The sequence below is a fragment of the Rhincodon typus genome, chromosome 5 (genome assembly GCF_021869965.1).
Source record: "Rhincodon typus isolate 14 chromosome 5, sRhiTyp1.1, whole genome shotgun sequence".
NCBI classification, from domain to species: Eukaryota; Metazoa; Chordata; class Chondrichthyes; order Orectolobiformes; family Rhincodontidae; genus Rhincodon; species Rhincodon typus.
Genome location: NC_063336.1, coordinates 31,505,084 through 31,524,233, shown reverse-complemented (window position 1 = coordinate 31,524,233; position 19,150 = coordinate 31,505,084). Strand labels below are relative to the sequence as shown.

The window sequence follows — 19,150 nt, the reverse complement described above, 5'->3', positions numbered from 1 at the left end:
TTCCTTGTACATAATTCCTTACAGGTGGCAGAGAAGGCTGATAAAGTGGTTGAAAAAAAAACATTTGGGTTTGTTGGGTTTATAAATTGAGGAGTAGAACATAAAAGGAGAGAGACCATTCTAGAATTTTATAAATTGATTAGGCATCAGTTGGAGCACTGTAGACATTGCACATCAGGAAAGAAGTAAAAATGGCCTTATAAAGACAGCAAAAGAGGTTTTCCAGGATCTCACCAACGATGAGGAATTTCAGCTATCAGGAGAGGTTGAAAAGAAATAGGTCTATCCTCTTTGAAACACAATGGTTTAAAAGGTGACTTAATAGATGTTTTCAAGAAGTGCCATGTTTTGATAGAGTAGATAGTAAATTTCTATTTTTGTCAATTGTGAATGAGGCAATAGCCAAAGATCAGAGATTCAAAATCATTGGTACAAGTTCCAGCAGGAGATAAAGAGAAATTATTATTAGGACCTTAAACGCTCTGCTTGGAGAGGTGTTTGGAAGCTGACTCATAAGTAATTTTGAGATGAATTTGAACGCATACTTGAAGATGTGGAACTTATGAGATTAGGGACAAAGAGTGCTGAGGTGGGACTTCTCTTTCTAAAAGCCAGTGAAGGTGCATTTGTCAAGTAAAATAGAAAACTGATTTTTTTAAAGTGGTGAGACATTGGGAAATGGTACGATCCAGAGAGATGAGTGTTGTTATAAAAACATCATAAAGTTAATATGCAGGTACAGCAAACAATTCAGAAGCAAATGATATGTTAGCTTTTATTACAAAAGGATTGAAGTATAAGAGAAAATAAGTCTTAGAGCAATATGTCCAGAACACAGCGTACAGTTTTGGTCTCTTTACCGACTGAAAAATATACTTGCTTTTGAATAAATGCCACAAAGATTAAGATCGTTTCCTGGGATGGTAGTGAGCGGAGGAAATGATTGTTCTATTTGACGTGATATGGCCCAGGTCTATATTTCCTACAGTTCAGATAAATGAAAAGTGATCTCATTAATGGATTTGATTGCTAGATGCTGGGAAATGTTGCCCCTGAATGGTGAGTCTAGAACTAGGGGGTAGTATTTTCAGCATAAGAGGTCAAATATTTTGGACTCACAAGTGAAAACATTTCTTCTCTCAGAACTTTCTGATTCTTTGCTTCTGAATGCTCAGTTGTTGAGCAAATCTAGATACATGGGAAACCAAGAAAATCCTGGGATATGAGAATGGTGCAGGAAGTGGAGCTGATGTAGATGGGCCATGAACTTATTGGATGGCACAGAAGTCTTAAAGCTCAAGTGGCTTACCATCATTCTTACCACATTATGTTCTGAAAGAGATCCTTCTGAGTTACGAATTTCTCTGAATTTATAAAGTACTTGACACACCCAGAAAACTGGCTTCTGCAACCTACTGGCCAAGAAGAAGGTCAAAGAATAAACCTGAGAGCACTGTTAACTTTAACAACCTCTATGTCACATGGATATGATATGTTTTAGGGAAGTTTTTACGAAAAATTAATGGTAAACCTCAGGCTCTTTATCACTAACTTTACTGCCATTGCCATAGCAACAGAGGGATGAGACTTAATAGCATGCAAATCATGCTAATTCACATAATGGAGAGATTTACCTTCAGAAGGCCCCTTTTTTCCAAGCCTACTACTAACTAGAACATAGAAAGAAGATTTGAATCAACACAGCTTTAACTGAAGTTCCATCACTGTCTTTACAGCCTCTCCAGTGACATGATCGCAAAACAAAGAGTTACTACTGCAGTTTCATGACTGCCCAGTCAGACAATATAACTGCTTCAACACAAACACAGGAGCTCATTTTGATTTTAGGCAATAAATGTAAATCAGTCAATATCAAATAAAACATTAGTTATATATGTCTCTTTTTCATTTCTATTGATGCTAAAATTCTAGCCACTTAATGCATTTGTGCTCACTTTAAATTCTCCATTCAGCAATTCTGATAGTGCTAGGGAATGGGGAAAAGTAATATGCTACATTGTGAATAATAAAATAAAACAAAGAACTGTGGATGCTGAAGGTCTCAAACAAAAACAGAAATTGCTGGAGAAACAAAGCAGGTCTGATAGCATTTGTGGAGAAAAAACAGAGTTAACATTTTGAATCCTGTGACCCTTCTTCAGAACTAAACAGAACTGTAACCTTTGCTGGGCACACCTGAGCAATGCCCAATTCTGACAAAAATCACTGGTCTGAACCAGGTTGCCAACCCTATCTCCTTCTCTCTCTACGGGGGCTTCTTGGGGTGGACAATGAAAGTGAATGCACAATGACCAGGTTTGCAATGATACAAAAATAGGGGGGAAGGTAAGAGTGAGAATGAAACCATGGTCAGGTTAAGTGAGTGGGTCAAAATTTGACAGATGGAATATAATGTCGTAAAATGTAAGGTTATGTACTTGGCAGGAAGAATAGAGGAGCTGAATATTATTTAAATGGGAAAAGACTGCAGAAAGGTGCAGCATAGAGAGATGTGGGGGTCGTCATCCATGAATCACGAAAAGCTAGCATTCAAACTTAGCGGGTGATAGGAAGGCAGGTGAAATTTTAGTATTTATTTCAAAGTGAAATACTATAAAAATACAGACGTCTTGCCAAAAATATGCAAGGCACTGTTCAGACCACACTGTAATACTTTTGATCCTCTTCTCTAAGGAAAGATGTACTGGCATTGGAGGCAATCCAGAGAAGGTTTGCTAGATTCACCCACAGGTTTTTTCTTATTAGGCGAGGTTGAGTAGGCTGAGGTTGTACTCATTGGAGTTCAGAAGCAAAGGAGGAGACGTTATTGAAACATGTAAGATTCTTAGTGAGGGGATTGATAGGGTATATGCAGTAAGTTTATTTCCCCTGCTGGAGAGTGTAGGACTAGACGGCACAATCTCAGAGCAAGAAGTCTCTCTTTTAAGACAGAGATGAGGAGGATATTTTTTACTCACAGAGAGTAATTACTGACCACAGAAGTCCTGTTGAGGCTGGGTCATTTTGTATATTCAAGACTAAGAAAGATAGATTCTTAATCAATGAGAGGAACAAAAATAATGGGGAAAAGGCAGGAAGTGGAGTTGAGGATTATCAGATCAGCCATCATCTCATTGATGGGGCAAATAGCCTACCTCTGCTCCTGTGTGTTATGGTATTATTCTATGCTTTCTCTCCTTTACTAAATTTTGTATCCACACTACAGCTGTCTCGTTAATCCTTCGGGCTTTAATTTTGTTAGCCTAGCCTATTACTATGTTGTATTTTTGTCAAATGCCTTTCAGAAGTTCATGTACATAGCAACAACCGCCCTACCCCCTCCAAACATCTTTGTCACTTTACCAAACATCTCAATATAATTAGTCAAGCACGATATGCCTTTAACAAATCTAGGTCTTGGTCTTACTAGCCCACGATTTTCCAAGTGCCAATTAATAGTCCAGTAAGGAAGTTCCGGCTTGCGGTCTGACCATTCATTTTGCATGCAGATAAGTTATCATAGCAGTGCATTAATTTTCATAATCCTGCTGCAAATCATCATTTGCATGGATGTGTTATCAATAGCAATGGAGAATGCAACACCAGCCCTCACCATAAGGTAAGAATGAAAACAATGCAAACTGACTGGAAAGCAAAAGGAATATATTTACCTGTGACGGTGATTTTGGTTTTAAACCAAAAAATGTGGACACTGTATTGTTTTCCTTTGATTCAAAGAAAGCATCATAATCCTAGAACAAAAAAAAAGCATTAGTACAACACTGTGGTAATTTCAAGAAGTTGGAGCACATGTGGGGAACAGGAGGAGAAGAAGGCAGAAAATGTGTAGGTGTACAATTTGTACAATTAAAAGACATGCCTGTTGAAGATGCATTGCCATTACGATAAGGAGCTTGCAAAATAATTTTTACTTAAAGAAAAACTACTAAATAAATTGTGCCTCAAAGAGATAGAATACACAGAGGACATAAATCTAAATAATAATAACTAAAAGCAAATATTGTGCAACTAATTCCTAGAAGGATTTTACACAAATCAACTGGCTATATATATTAACCCTGTACAGGCAATACAATTGCAAGGTTGGATTTCAACCTCATAAATATACTTCTGAATCTCTAATTGACTTTGTGTATTGTTTGTCCTTTGGCTCTTCTGCGAATATTTCTGCCTTTTCCCTAATCTGTACTTTTTTCTTTCATCCTGCCTGAAATGTCCCTGCATTATATATGGACATCAGTAAGACATTCGACAAGGCTCCTCATGGTAGACAGATTAGCAAGGTTAGATCACATGGAATATAGGGAGAAATAGCTATTTGAATTCAGAACTGGCTCGAAGGTAGAAGGCAGAGGGTGGAGACTGGAGGCCTGTCACCAGCGGTGTGCCACAAGGATCGGTGCTGGGTCCACAGCTTTTTTGTCATTGATATAAATGATTTGGATGTGAACATTGGAGGTATGGTTAGTAAAACTGTAAATGACACAAAAATTGGAAGTGTAGTAGACAGTGAAGATGGTTACCTTACCTCAAAGTACAATGGGATCTTGATTAGATGGGCCAATGGGCCGAGGAGTGGCAGATAGAGTTTAATTTAGATAACAGTGGGGTGCTGTATTTTGGAAAGGCAAATCAGGCAGGACTTATACACTTAATGGTAAGGTCCTGGGGAGTGTTGCTGAACAAAGAGACCTTGGAGTGCAGGTTCAATGTTCCTTGAAAGCGGAGTCACAGGTAGATACGATAGTGAAGGAGGCATTTGATATGTTTGCCTTTGTTGGTCGGTCATGTTGCGGCTGTACAGGACATTGGTTAGGCCACTTTTTGAGTACTTTGTGCAATTTTTGTCTCCCCCCTATACGAAGGATGTTGTGAAACTAGAAAGGGTTCATAAAAGATTTACAAGGATGTTGCCAGGGCTGGAGGGTTTGAGCTGTAGGGAGAGGCTGAATAGGCTGTGGCTATTTTCCCTGGAGCATCGGAGCCGAGGGGCAACCTTATAGAGGTTTATAAAATCATGAAGGGCACCGATAGGATAAATAGGCAGGGTTTTTTCCCCGTGGGGGGTGTCCAAAACTCGAGGGCATAGGTTTAAGGTGAGAGGGGAAAGATATAAAAAGGACCTAAGGGGCAACTTTTTCATGCAGAGGGTGGTGTGTGTATGGAATGAGCTGCCAGAGGAAGTGATGGAGGCTGGTACAATTACAACATTTAAAAGTTATCTGGATGGGGGTATGAATAGGAAGGGCTTAGAGGGATATGGGCCAAACGCTGGCAAATGGGACTAGATTTATATAGGATATCTGTTCGGCGTGGACGAGTTGGACCAAAGGGTCTGTTTCCGTGCTGTATATCTCTATGGCTCGATGATTATACAAAGCCTCATCTGTTCTCCTATTAATATGCTCTAGTCAATGATTCACAATTTCAAAGCTTCTGCACAAGAGTAATTTCCTACTCTCTGAGCTGTCATGCTCATACTGCAGGATCTCTTATGCATGAGACAATCTCTTGTTTCAGTTGAGATGAGTGGATTGTGCTTATTATCTATAATCTGGAACTTGAGATCTTCACTCCTCCCATTACATTGAGCTCTTAGATTTATTTGTCCTCTTCAGATGATGATGATTCACCATCTCTGATGAGATCATCTTTTAATTATCCAGACTTTCAGAATTCAGCTAGCTTTATCAGTCAGTCACAATACTGATCAATAGTCTCCATCTCTCCTTGAGCTTTGCTAATTTATCAAAAACACTTGAAATATTTACAACATAGGTAACGTGGAAAATAAGGATCTTTTACAATAGAAACTTTCACAGAAATTGAGCTACAATGAAGCATCAGGGTAAGACATGAAATTCTGTGGTAGGTTAAATCCAAACCTACCTGGCAATGATCAATGACAAAAAGCTCCCACAGATTCTGGATCAGCATGGAGGCAGTTATAGAGTTTTGCCATCTGCTTAAAAGACACTGGTGGCCAACTGCATTACACCGAGTATCAAAATCAGCCAAGGTCATCTCATTTTAATATTGACCCCCTCCCCCTTGCAAACCAGGTAGTATCTGCAGTTTCAGCAAATATTCTGCTAGATGTATTTAAACCCTTAACCTAAAGAGTGCTACCATTGCCGAGATCCTCACTATCACCATCTTCAGGGTTACCAATGATCAGAAACTTAACTTTCCTACCCCTCTGATGCTGCCTAGTCTGCTGTGTTCCTTCAGCTCCACACTGTGTTGTCTCTGACTCCAGCATCTGCAGTTCTTGTCAACTCAGAAGCTTAACTGGCCAACTTAACATGCCATATCAATAGCATTGTTGCAAAACAGTGAGACCACTTTTAGAATACTGGTCGCCCTTCTATAGCAAAGATATTGTTAAACTTGAGAGGTGCAAACTAGATTTACAAGGACATTGCCAGGACTGGAGGGTTTAAATTATAGGGAGAGGCTGAATAGGCTGGGGATATTTTTCCCTGGAACGTTGGAGGCTATGGGGTGACCTTATAGAGGCTTATAAAATCATGAGGGGCATGGATAGGGTGAATAGCCAAGGTCCTTGTTCTAGGTTAGGAGAGTCCAAAACTAGAGGGCATGGGTTTAAGCTGAGAGTGGAAAGATTTAAAAAGGACCTGAGGGGTAATTTTTTCATGCAGTGGGTGGTGCGTGTCTGGAAAGAGCTACCAGAGGAAGTGGTGGAGGCAGGTACATTTACAACATTTAAAAGGCATCTGAATAAGAAGGGTTTAGAGGAGTATGGGCCAAATGCTGGCAAATGGGTCTAGGTCAGATTGTGTTGTCTGATCAGCACAGATGAGCTGGACTGAAGGGTCTGTTTCTGTGCTGTTTGAATCTATGACTATAAAAGAAGCCAGATGTAACCCCTCATTAAATGTGCTTAGGGTCAAAGTGCTTAAGACCTTTGGGTTAAGTCTGAAACAAGTTTGTGTTGGTTCATTATATTCTCATGGACTTCATTTCGTGCCTAAACATATTGACATCCTGTCTTCTCCTAGATCTCAACAGCTATTCCAGATTACCAAGATCCAGGTACTTACTGTGGCAGGATTTCCAAGCCAGCACATAGAGGAGAAGAGTTGTTTTGGTCTCTGAATTTTGTGCAGTTTTAATTCTATGTAATGTATGTTTTGTTTTTACTTGAAAGAAGATTTTCCACCTGTAAGCCACCCGACTGACAGGCTTGGCTTCCCATCGGGCAGCTGGACGGGACCAGCTAAACGAATACTGTGACTACAAGAGCAGGTCACAGGCTGGTAATTCTCAGCATTTAACTCACCCTCTGGCTCATCAAAGCCATTCCACCATCTACAGGGCACAGTCAGGTGTGTGATGGAATACTCTCCATTTGAATGAATGAGTGAAGTGTCAACAACACTCAAGAAATTCGACGCAGTCCAGAACCCGACCTGCTCGAATAGCACTTCATCAACCACCTTAAGCATTTACTCCCTCCACCTTCAGTACACACTGGCAGCAGTACATACCAGCTACAAGATGCATTGCAACAATACAGTGAGGCTTCTCTGCTCTAAGCCCATGAGCTCTACCACCTCAAAGGACAAGGGAACCAGGTGCATTTAAACATCACCACCTGCAAGATCCCCGATAAGTCACACATGATATGGAACTAAACTGTAGCTTGTTCACTGTCTTTGGGTCAAAAGGATGCAACACCCTCTTTAAAAGCATTGTGGGTGTATCTCCACCATGCAGATTGTGGAAGTTCAATAAGGCAGCTCACCACGACCTTTCTCAAGGGTTACCAAAGATGGGAAATAATGCTGCTCTTGTCAGCAACAGTCACAGCTTATGAATGAAAGAAAGGCTGAATTAATCTGTGACTAGAATAGAATACAATATATCTAAATAAAAGCAAAATATTGTGGATGTCGGCAAACTGGTTTATCTGACAACACATTTAAAGTGAATTGACTTGGGGTTGTAACATTATCCTGGTTTCTGCTCATTGAATTGCTCACAAGTATCATCAAAATAAGACTCTTTATATGCAGTGAAAAATCTGTTGCATTGTTGTTTGACATTACATTACTTCTGGCATTGGAGGATATAGTAATAGCTTGCATTTTAGGTCCATGTCAAACAGGAGAACATCTTAGATACATACAATGAGTTATTATACAATCAGCCTATCAGGTATAATGCCACAGCATTCTCCAAGTGAAATTTTACTTGCAAGGTGATAATAAAATTATATTTGCCCTGCTTTTAATGCCATGTGAGTGCTGATCAAATCAGATGGAAGACATACAATAGCCCAGTTTTGGTAGTTGGAAAGTGGAAGTCCAAGTCTAGGGATCACCAAAAGAAGTTCAACCAAGAAAAGAAGTAACTTAATTGAATGTTGAGATAAAAGGAGTTGGAGCTCCATCAAACCCATTTCAGAAATGTGCCTGTAATCTAGGCCATCAGTATAATGTTGAGTGAGTGAGTCACCTTCAAAAGATTGTAAGACATAGGAGTAGAAGTAAACCATTCAGCCCATCAAATCTGCTCAGCCATTCAATAAGATCATGGCTGATGTGATAATCCTCAACTCCACTTTCCTGCCTCTTCCCCATAACCCTTGAATCCTTTACCAATTAAAAATCTGTCTTTATCTTTCTGTGGATTGCCACCTTGCTGTAAGGGACAGGCTTGTTCTGTTGATCCTGAAAATGAGCAGTTCTCAACTCCTAGCAGGGCCTCCCATGATAGTAAGGTCAGATGGGAGGAACCAGACAAAGCACAATCCAAAACACATCCTCAACAGTGAGCCAGGCAGAAGATATTCGTGTGATATCAACGGCTGTGATGGTGGATGAAAGCCGTTGCAGAGCGAAGATCCTCAATTATCGAAGTTTCCTTGCTACTGAGACTAGATCTACCATCTGTCAAGGACCGTGATGTGCAACAGTATTTGCACATTAAAAGATGTCCTGCACAAGGTGTCTACCCAGATGAATGCAAACCCCCCCAACAATGCCAAAGCAAATCATCCTCACCCAGCTCAAGAAAGGCACTCAAACAAGGCGATCACAAAAGAAGTGTTTCAAATACTCCCTGAAAGCTTCCCTCAAGAAATGCAACATAGATGTCAAAGCATGGGGATCCTCGTTCAGAGGAAACTGACTTGGAGGAAGCTCCTGTACGAAAGTACATAATTTTTTGAGAACACCAGTGGTAAGAGGAAGTATGGAAAAAGAACCAGAGAAAGGAATATTAGTGATTTCAAGGCTAAGGCCCACTTCCACCTCCCGGGAACACCTGCCAATTATGTGGTCAGAGATGAGGCTCTAGGATTGGGCTCATTAGCTACAGAAGGACCCACAGAGCCCATGACCAGTGACACAGACTTTCCTAGGTGGACAATCTTACTTGTTAATAACATAGAAAACATAGAAAAGCTAACTCTATGATGGAGCAGGCCCTTTGGCCCACCATGTCTATGCCAACCCTGATGCCATCCTAAACTAAGCCCACCTACCTGCAAATGGGTTATATCCCTCTATTCCCTGCCCGTTCATATGTCTGTCTACATGCATCTTAAACGTTGCTAATATATCTGCTTCTATCATTTCCCTGGCAGCCCATTCTAGGCATCTTCCACTCTCTGTGTAAAAAACTTGCCTTGCCCATCTCCTTTAAACTTTTCCTCTCTCACTTACCTGTATCCCTTAGTATTTGACATTTCCACCTGGGGAAAAGACTCCAAATGTCTATCCTATCCATGTGTCTCATAATTGTATAAACATCTATCGGGTTGTCCCTCAGCCTCCGATGGAGCTTTAGTGAAAACAATCCAAGTTGTCCAACTTCTCCTTATAGCTCACACATTCCAAACCAGGCAACATCCTGGTAAACCTCTTTTGCCCCTCTCCAATACCTCCACATCCCTCCTATAGTGTGGTGGCCTGAACTGTACACACTGTTGTAGTTGCCCATAGCTGAATATGACAATATGGCTATTAGGCGTTTTCCTTTTAACTGACACAGACGATCAAAAGAAATTTTAGCTGATGTAGCATTTCATATAGATCAAATCATGGCCTTCACAGCCAGACAACAAAATGCCCGAGTCTCAGTAAGACGGGACTAGAATACAAACAGTTACACTTTGATAAGGTAGTTCAGATGAAAACCTTATGATCTGAGATTTACAATTTTTATATGAAATGGAAAGGGAAAGCTTGATCTACCTGAGATGAGGCTTTTTAGATAACTATAATTAATATTTGTACAATATATACAATATATTTGTACAATACACATATTTGTACAATAATAGAAGTTTAAATTTATTAGATATTGGGGGATTAAATTTCTGAAGGCAGTTAGCCTTGCATACAGAGACACCCTTGGAGAAACCTTTTTCTCTGTCAACAAGAAGATTAGAACAACAAAAAGGTATAAACAAGATAATCTCGTATGAGTACCAAGAAACAAATAACGTAGCAAAGGGGGCAGAAACAATTTGAAACAGGGTCATTATGACCTTGAGAGAATAAACAACTGCTGCTTTGCAAGTCAGACATGAGGGAAGCTGTTCCCAAAATTGTTAGCTTTATCGCAAAATCATAGGATGAGGTTTAACTATATATAACTCTATAAGTAACTTTATATTAGAGCTGACATTACAAATATTATACTAATTGTTAGAAATTAACATCCTTTTTAATTTTGTGTACTAATCAGCAAGGAATATGAATTGCATGACCAAATTTGAAAAGTCGTTAGTAATAAGCAAGTATATGATGCAGCTGGCAAAAGGACATCACAATTGGTGTTGGAAAGTGGTCAATAATCATAACAGCCCAAGGACAAGTGATAAGGGTCTAGAAAACATGACAGGATGATGGAAGGACCTAAAGGTGGACCATGAAGTTGTCCATCATTGATCATGTATTCACAGGATTGGATGTGTAGGTCAGAGGGGATGTAATAAGCACTGATGCCAATGTTGCGTGTAACCACTGTAATGCGGTATATTCAAATATCCTGTACTTTATTGGGAAAGGTAGAGTGTGACTGACCTCTGATCTGAGCTGTAATTAAGAGAAGACTAGGCTCCATGTGGGGATGTGTCCCTCTCCAACACTCCTCCAAATATGGCCAAATTAAAGTCATATACAGCTACAACATGACTTGTCAAATTTTATACTCACTGTCCTGACTGATGAAGGCAAACATGCCATATGCCTTCTTTACTACTTTATCCACTTTCGTTGCCACTTTTAGGGACGTATGGACTTGCACCCCAAAGTATTTTTGTATATCAATGCTCCTAAGGGTCCTGCCATTCACTGTATACTTTCTTCTTCCATTTGATCTCCACACTTGTCCAGCTTAAACTCCACCTGCCACTTCTCTGCCCAACTTTCTAGTTGATCTATATCCTGCTGTATTCTTTGACAACCTTTCTCACTAACCACAACTCCACTAATTTTCATGTCATCTGCAAACTTACTAATCAGACCACCAACATTGTCATCCAAATCAGTTATAGAAATTACAAACAACAGAGGTCCCAACACTGATCCTTGTGGAACACCACTGGTCACAGACCTCCAGTCAGAAAACACCACTCCACACCTACCCTCTGTCTTCTATGATCAAACTAATTTTGTATCCAACTTACCAACTCACCATGGATCCCACTGACTTAATCTTCTGGACCAACCTACCATGAGGGACCTTGTTAAATGCTTTATTAAAGTCCATGTAGACAACATCCACTGCCGTACCCCCATCAATCATCTTCATCATTTTTTCAAAACGCTCAATTAAATTTTTGACAAAAGAGCACCCTCACATAAAGTCCTACTTTGTGGGTTGGTCCTAGTGATCAGGCACTTTGTGGTCCACAAATAAGCTCCATGTGACTGCTCCCACTGCAAGCCTTCATTTGTACTCATCATGTCCACCATGGCCCAGCATAGGTTTTGCTTGATTCGTCAAACTACCCCTGATCTCAGTTACCAACTGGGAGGGCAGCGTATTTCCATGGCATCCTCTCAGCTGGTGCAGTTCCAGCAGTGGCCTTAGCTCCCAGTAGCACTGCTGGAACTGAAGACGCCCTATATTAGCTGGCTGCTGTTGGGGCAGATTTCTCTTCTTTAAAGGGACAGGAGCCCTGACAACAACTGTTTAATTGCTGGACAAACAAATTGGGATCCACAAACGGCTAGAGTGGTGTTTCCCCAGGCTTTTATTGGGGAACCAAAATTCTAGCCAAAAGAACAACTATTATGAATTCCTGACAATATGATCTGTGGATTATCCCACAAAAGATTCCCAGGTGCCGGTCCTGCCCCCTTTTATTATACAGTAAGGAACAGTGAACTTAATTTAAAAAGAAAGACACAAATGGCTTTTAAAATTATTTTTATATTCATTTATTGCCCGTCCCTAGTTGCCCTTGAGAAGGTGGTGGTGAGCTGCCTTCTTGAACCACTGCAGTCCACCTGCTGTGGGTTGATCCACAATGCCATTAGGGAGAGAATTCCAGGATTTTGACCGAGTGACAGTGAAGGAATGGCAACATATTTCCAAGTCAGGATGGTGAGTGGCTTGGAGGGGAACTTGAAGGTCGTGGTGTTCCCATGTATCTGCTGTCCCAGTCCTTCTAGATGGAAGTGGTTGAGGGTTTGGAAGGTGCTGTCTAAGGATCTTTGATGAACTTCTGCAGTGCATCTTGCAGATAGTACACACTGCTGCTACTGAGCATCGGTGGTGGAGGGAGTAGATGCTTGTGGACATGGCGCCAATCAAGCGGGCTGCTTTGTCCTGGATGGTGTCAAGTTTCTTGAGTGTTGTTGGGGCTGCACTCTTCCAGGCAAGTAGGGAGTATTCCATCACACTCCTGACTTGTGCCCTGTGGATGGTGGACAAGCTTTGAGGAGTCAGGAGGTGAGTTACTCACCACAGTATTCCTAGCCTCAGACCTGCTCTAAATAGCCACTGTGTACATGTGGTGAGTCCAGTTGAGTTTCTGGTCAATGATAACCCCCAGGATTCTGATTGTAGGGGATTCAGCAATGGCAACACCACTGAATGCCAAGGGCCGGTGGTTAGATTGACTCTTATTTGTGATTGTCATAGTCTGGCATTTGTGTGGTGTGAATGTGACTTGCCACTTGTCAGCCCAAGCTGAGATATTGTCCAGATCTTGTTGCATTTAAACATGGACTGCTCTTGGAATGAAGCCAAAAATGGTGAAAATGTCAGGAGTGACACAAAACTGATCACTGATGGAACTCCTTCAATGTCTAATCCCACAAACTAATTTATCACATCTTTTGATTTTATTTACTCATGGGATTGGGCATTGCCGGCTAGCCATCATTTATTGTCTGTCCCTAGCTGCCCTTGAATTGTTTGCCCTTGAAGATTGCAGATTTCTTTCTCTGAAGGACATTAGTGAACGAGGTATGTTTTTATGACAATCGGCAAAGGTTTTATGGTCATAAGTAGGTTCTTAATTCCAGACTTTTTAAAATTGAATTCAAAATCTACCATCTGCCACGACAGGATTCAAACCCATGTCCCAGAACATGAGGTGGGTTTCCAGAATAATAATTTAGTGATAATACCACAAGCTCATTGTCTCCCCTGCTCTGCATCTCTGCTGCTCCATGTAGTTTCCAACCTTTTATAGGAAATGGATGGCAACTTATGGGCAATGTCATTCATTTCTTATACTCATTGTCAGAAGCACAAAGTTTTTGTGGATTAGAATTAAGTCAAAGTGATAGACTAAGAACAAGATTTCCAGAGAGCTTTAAACTCAGTCGTTGAAATTATTTCAGATTTACTGTGACATGCAAGCAGCCAATCATTCCCATCCTAAAATGTGTTGTGTGGCTTCCACTACAGAATCTATTAAAGCATTTTATTGGAGCATTGGGCCTCAGTAAAATATCACTGAGGTCATATTAAAAAGAGAACCCATGTACTGAATGAGGGAATCCAAGTGCTTCCTTTACAAAAGTCCTCTCCAAATGCTTTTTGCAATTTCAATGGGATCACAGAGCATGTTAGATTCACTCATAACCTTAAAAGGTAAAGCGTATATGACTGAATTGTTCTGTAATCCTAAATATATTAAACTGGCAGCATCCAAGAGTTTATCAACATATCTGAGTCAGTCCTTGCATTTCTAAGATTCAGCTGCTGGTTAGACAGTGCCTGAGAGCAGATCCTGGCATTGTGTGACACCACAAACTGGGAGTACTGCCTAATTGCTCCTTACTGACTCAGCAGCCAATTTCTATATTCTTTACTGAAGACAATTGGGATTTAAAAAGATACAAGTAAAAAGTATGGTGTAAATGGAAATTATTGCCTGTACCAAACCACTCTCATCTTATTATCAAATCAGAGACAGCTCTGCACAAAATGCCTACACTCAAGTCTCTGACAGATTTAAAGAGCCATGCACAGTGCAGTAAAGAGGAAAACTGAAGAAACAACACTTGGAACAACTCCAACAGAACTCTTGTGACATTGTTCACAGACAAAGTGAAAAGTAATAACATTCACCTCCCTCTTCGTCCTGCTTTTCCTGACCATGTTAGTAGCTTTCCATTTCTCTCTGACTGTTGCTGTTCATCTGCTGGTCTCAGAGATGTTTTCAATCATATTTTTGATTAGCAATTTCAATGATTATTTGATTGTGAAGAGAAAGGTAGGCTCTATAAAAGAGGCTTTTTCGCTAACCATTATGGGACAAATGTCCCTGAACTATCTCTTGCTTATCCAATAAATTTGTTGGACACGCTTCTTCGTTTCTATCACTGACTTTATGGGAAAATCCTGAGCAAAATTCAATCCGCAAAGCTACTTACCACACGGGTATGGTTAGGCTATGGATTGTACCCCAACAGGTAATTTTACTTTGACTAATTGATGCTTAGACTTTTTTAAAGTAGATTAGTCAAATTATTTTTGAGGAAAGTACAGCATTGCCAATACTACAAAATAAATACAGTAATTTATTGTATGATTCATTTTCTCCAAGGCACTGGATTATCATGATGATGGTCATAGGTATTTTAATTATGGGCAAAGCAATTTTGATGTCTATTGGACTTTCTTTTTCATCTAATGAACGCAGCAAAGTTAGATGTCATAGAGAACATAACCTTAAAGTGACAAACAAAACCAACTGGACATCAAGAAAAATACTCCTCCCACCTCACTGACCAATCCCTACCACTGCCTACCTGCACTCACCTAACACCACCCCACCTACCTTCCCCAACCCCTCTCATCCCCGCCTTCTTGACCTGTCTGTCTTCTCTCCCACCTATCCGTTCCTCCCAACTCACTGACCAATCCCCACCACTGCTTACCTGTACTCACCTATCACCATCCCACCTACCTTCCCCAGTTCCAGCCCTCCTCGCTCTATTTATTTCAGAGCCCCGTTCCCCCCCCCCTATTTCTGAAGGGTCCTGACCAGAAACGTCAGCTTTCCTGCTTCTCTGATGCTGCCTGGCCTGCTGCGTTCCTCCAGCTCCACACTGTGTTATCGCTGACTCCAGCATCGGCAGTTCTTACTATCTCTAAGAAAAATACTGACTTGTTTCTGCTTTCTAATGCCACATTCAGTTAATTCACCAAAGCAGTTTAAAAAAATTGATGCGTGCATTAATTCAACAAGTGATTTGTGTAACAACAGCACATGCAGGAATAAAGAATGAATATATTTTGCCAATCCGAATTTCTACCTGCAATTTTGTTCTGTGCAGTTGCACATTATTGCCCCAAATTTCCATGAACATACAAGCATGTTATTGTTACAGAGCGATAACAAGTTTAAAAACAACGCTCCTCCTCTCTCTCTAACCTCACCACTTGAGTGTTATTAGTCTGTGATTTAATTTTTCCCTTTTTTATTTTAAATAGTGATTTTCTCACTCTATCTCTTGGTGGACTCTGCTTTAGTGAGGACTGCCAGAACATTGTGGCAAAGTTAAATCAGAAGTATAATTTATTTCACACAGTCTTAGATGCAAGGGAATGCTTCACCACAATGGCACATATAGAAACGTAATGGGCAAGAAAGAATCACAGAGGATAAAGAGATCACTCAATTACTAACAATTTAAGTGCAAAACAACCAATGCGTACCAGTTTAACGATGTCATTGCTTTTAAAGTGAAGTTTGAAAGTTCAAAACTGGAGATAGTAGTCTGGAAATCCTCTCTGTGCCTGGCTGATTAGTTAGCTAGCAGTTAAGGAGTTGTAGGTCATTTGTTTGCTTTAAAAATCTTTTCAAACGTCTTCTGAACAAGATTTGCTGAAATGTAACTTTTACTTCATTGTTTAGTCAAAAGAAAGTTTTACTTGCAGAGATTGTTGGCTGCTTTCTATAGGCAGCTTTTCCTTTGAAGCCTGGAGTTAGGGGTCTTGGTATTGTTAATCGGTGTTTTATGGAGCAGCACTGACCCCTAAACTAACAGCAATTTCAAAACTATATGGTTAAAAAGGCAACTGGAATCTGTACTGTGCGAGACATTTTTAACGGCAAAGATATACTTCATTCATGAAAAAATTATCTTTATGTACATTCACAAGTGCTAAAGCAGTTATGTACAGTCTATGCACATCAAGAAAAAAACATTTGAATGTGACATTCCCTGCAGTTGCAAATATCAAAACATTTCCTACACATGTGGGATGCTATTTACATACACTGAAGCAACAAAAAGATCTGACAACTGAACTGACCCTTGTTATTATATTTTGGCTAAAAGACCTTAGACAGTGGTCTTTTTCCACTACGCCTTGGAGGCATCTTCCCCAGGCTTTTGTGCATCTGTCAACACATTATCCTGGACCTTGGAAATGTGCCAGTCTGCAACACTCAGTTGAGGTCAACTCTGTACATTGAGAGATCAACAAGTTTCAGGCAGACTAAACAGCATCTTTCAACAAGTGGTTGGTCTTCCAAGCACAGTCAATATTTGTCTGGTGTATCTCCCAGGGAACAGCTGTGCGGCACAGAGTCCTGTGTCACAGAGCTGCTCAGGACAAACTTTGAGAAAAACCACTACATTTCTCCCCAGTAAAGGCATGTTCCATAAGGAGATATGTGACAGTCTCTTCCCCCACTCCCCCACAGCCACTTTGTGGATGAAAGATCTGACAGGCAGTGCCCTTCTCACCACCAACCAAGCTATGGCTTGTTGCTTGTTGGGAAGTTCTGGCAATGAAACATTCTGTCAAGTGACTTTGACAGGACTGTGGAAGACATAGAATCAGGTCTCCTTGATGGGGAGAACCAATTAGTATTGGGACAAAGGCCTGCATTGCAAATAGTCTACGGCCAATCCCAGAGTTACGTGAAATGTCATTCACACATCTCCTTGTAGGATGGATGTACCTTGCAATTCTAATGCACAAGATGTTTTTACCTTGGAGACAATCATCTCTGTGGCAGGTCAGAATGCAATTGTTTGTATTCCAGAGCCATCAGGAGGCACACAAAGTATTGACTGTTTGACTCATGTTGATTTCCGAGAAGTTTCTGGAAGGTTATTGCTAAGTCCAATCATCTAAATATGGCAGTCATCCTTGTTGTGCTGCTTCATGTATTTTGTAAACAGTCACTAAACATAAATATATGTTAAAAATGGATTTTTACTCCATTTGTGATAATATGAATGTGTACTAGTAACAGGTGAAGCCAGGTGGCCTTACGATCCTGCTGCCATTCAACAAGATCATGGGTGGTATGATTGTAAATTTAACTCTATATTCCCACATACCTACAATAACCTTTCATTCCCTTGCTCAACTAGAATCTTTTTTTTGTCTTAAAAATGTACAAAGACTCTGCTTCGAATGGTCAGTGGTGGAGGTTCCCAACTCTAATTACATTCTGAATTACTTCACAAGGTCCTAAGCAGAATTTCTATTAGCATACTGTCCATTGCACTTCAGGGGTTAAACTATGTCTTTTTTTAAATTCATTCATGGGATGAGGGAATCACTGATTAGGCCAGCACTTATTGCCCATCCCTAACTGCCCAGAGGACAGTTAAGAGTCAACCACATTGCTATGGGTCTGGAGTCACATGTAGACCAGACCGGGTAAGGGTGGCAGTTTCCTTCCCTAAAGGCCATTAGTGAACCAGATGGGTTTTTCCGACCATCAGCAATAGATTCATCGTCATCATTAGACTCTTAATTCCAGATAATGATTGAATGCAAATTCCAACATCTGCCATGGTGGGATTCAAACCCAAGACCCCAGAACATTACCAGAACAGTCCAGCGATAATACCACTAGGTCCATCACCTCCCCATCATTACAGAGATTATTCCACGTTATTCCACCACATTACAGAGATTATTCACTAAATAGAAACAGTGGTATGCCTAACTGCTACTGGTACCTATTCAGAGAAAACTCTGAAGACTGAGCTGGTTTCAAACTAAGAAACTTACTTGTGTTGCTAAATGCTTCTCCTTTCCAAAAATCAGGTTACATCTTTGAAGTTCCAGATAATTTTTGCTACATAGAACATTGCAACCTTATTGCTGGTGCCTCAGGTGGGCAAGGGATGGAATCACCTCTTTCATACGCATCCCTTTTTGACCAGAGACCACCCCCTCCCTGTTTCAGGGTGACCTAAATTCCGGTTCATGCAACATCCAGCCAAGAATCTTGCCCGCCAACTTTTCAGCAATCTGGCTCTTGGCTGCTCTTCATCAGAGACTTTCAGAAGCAGTGCTTGTTCCCCAGAGGAGATGGGAGTCCGTACCTAGTCAATTATGCCTGCAGGATAGCCTGTAGTACGGGAACCGGTTACATGATGATGTTTGAGGCAGCAGGGCAGGAAATCCTGCTCCATGTTGGAATTGGCCTTTAATTGGAACTTATGTGCTACAACATGGTACTTACCATTAAATAGCTCAAGCCTGAATGTTGTGCAGGAATTACTACATATGGGCACAGACTACTTTAGGTAACTGAGGAGTTCGTTCAAACAGGAATTGGCATTAGTGCCCAAACTGCAGGAAAGGAAAACAAGCCCCAATCCAATGTTAGACAACAAGGTGCAGGGCTGGATGAACACAGCAGGCCAAGCAGCAT

General features: G+C 40.7%; 1 protein-coding gene across 3 annotated transcripts in view; it reads right to left on the bottom strand.

Annotated features, from left to right (window-relative positions):
• sh3bgrl2 (SH3 domain binding glutamate-rich protein like 2) overlaps positions 1-19,150 on the bottom strand; it is a 73,694-nt gene that overhangs the window by 13,230 nt on the left and 41,314 nt on the right. For all 3 annotated transcript variants that reach the window (XM_048597256.1, XM_048597258.1, XM_048597255.1), the window contains exon 3: positions 3,672-3,752. In XM_048597256.1, the coding sequence (XP_048453213.1) occupies positions 3,672-3,752 (81 nt within the window). The remainder of the gene's footprint in view (positions 1-3,671; positions 3,753-19,150) is intronic.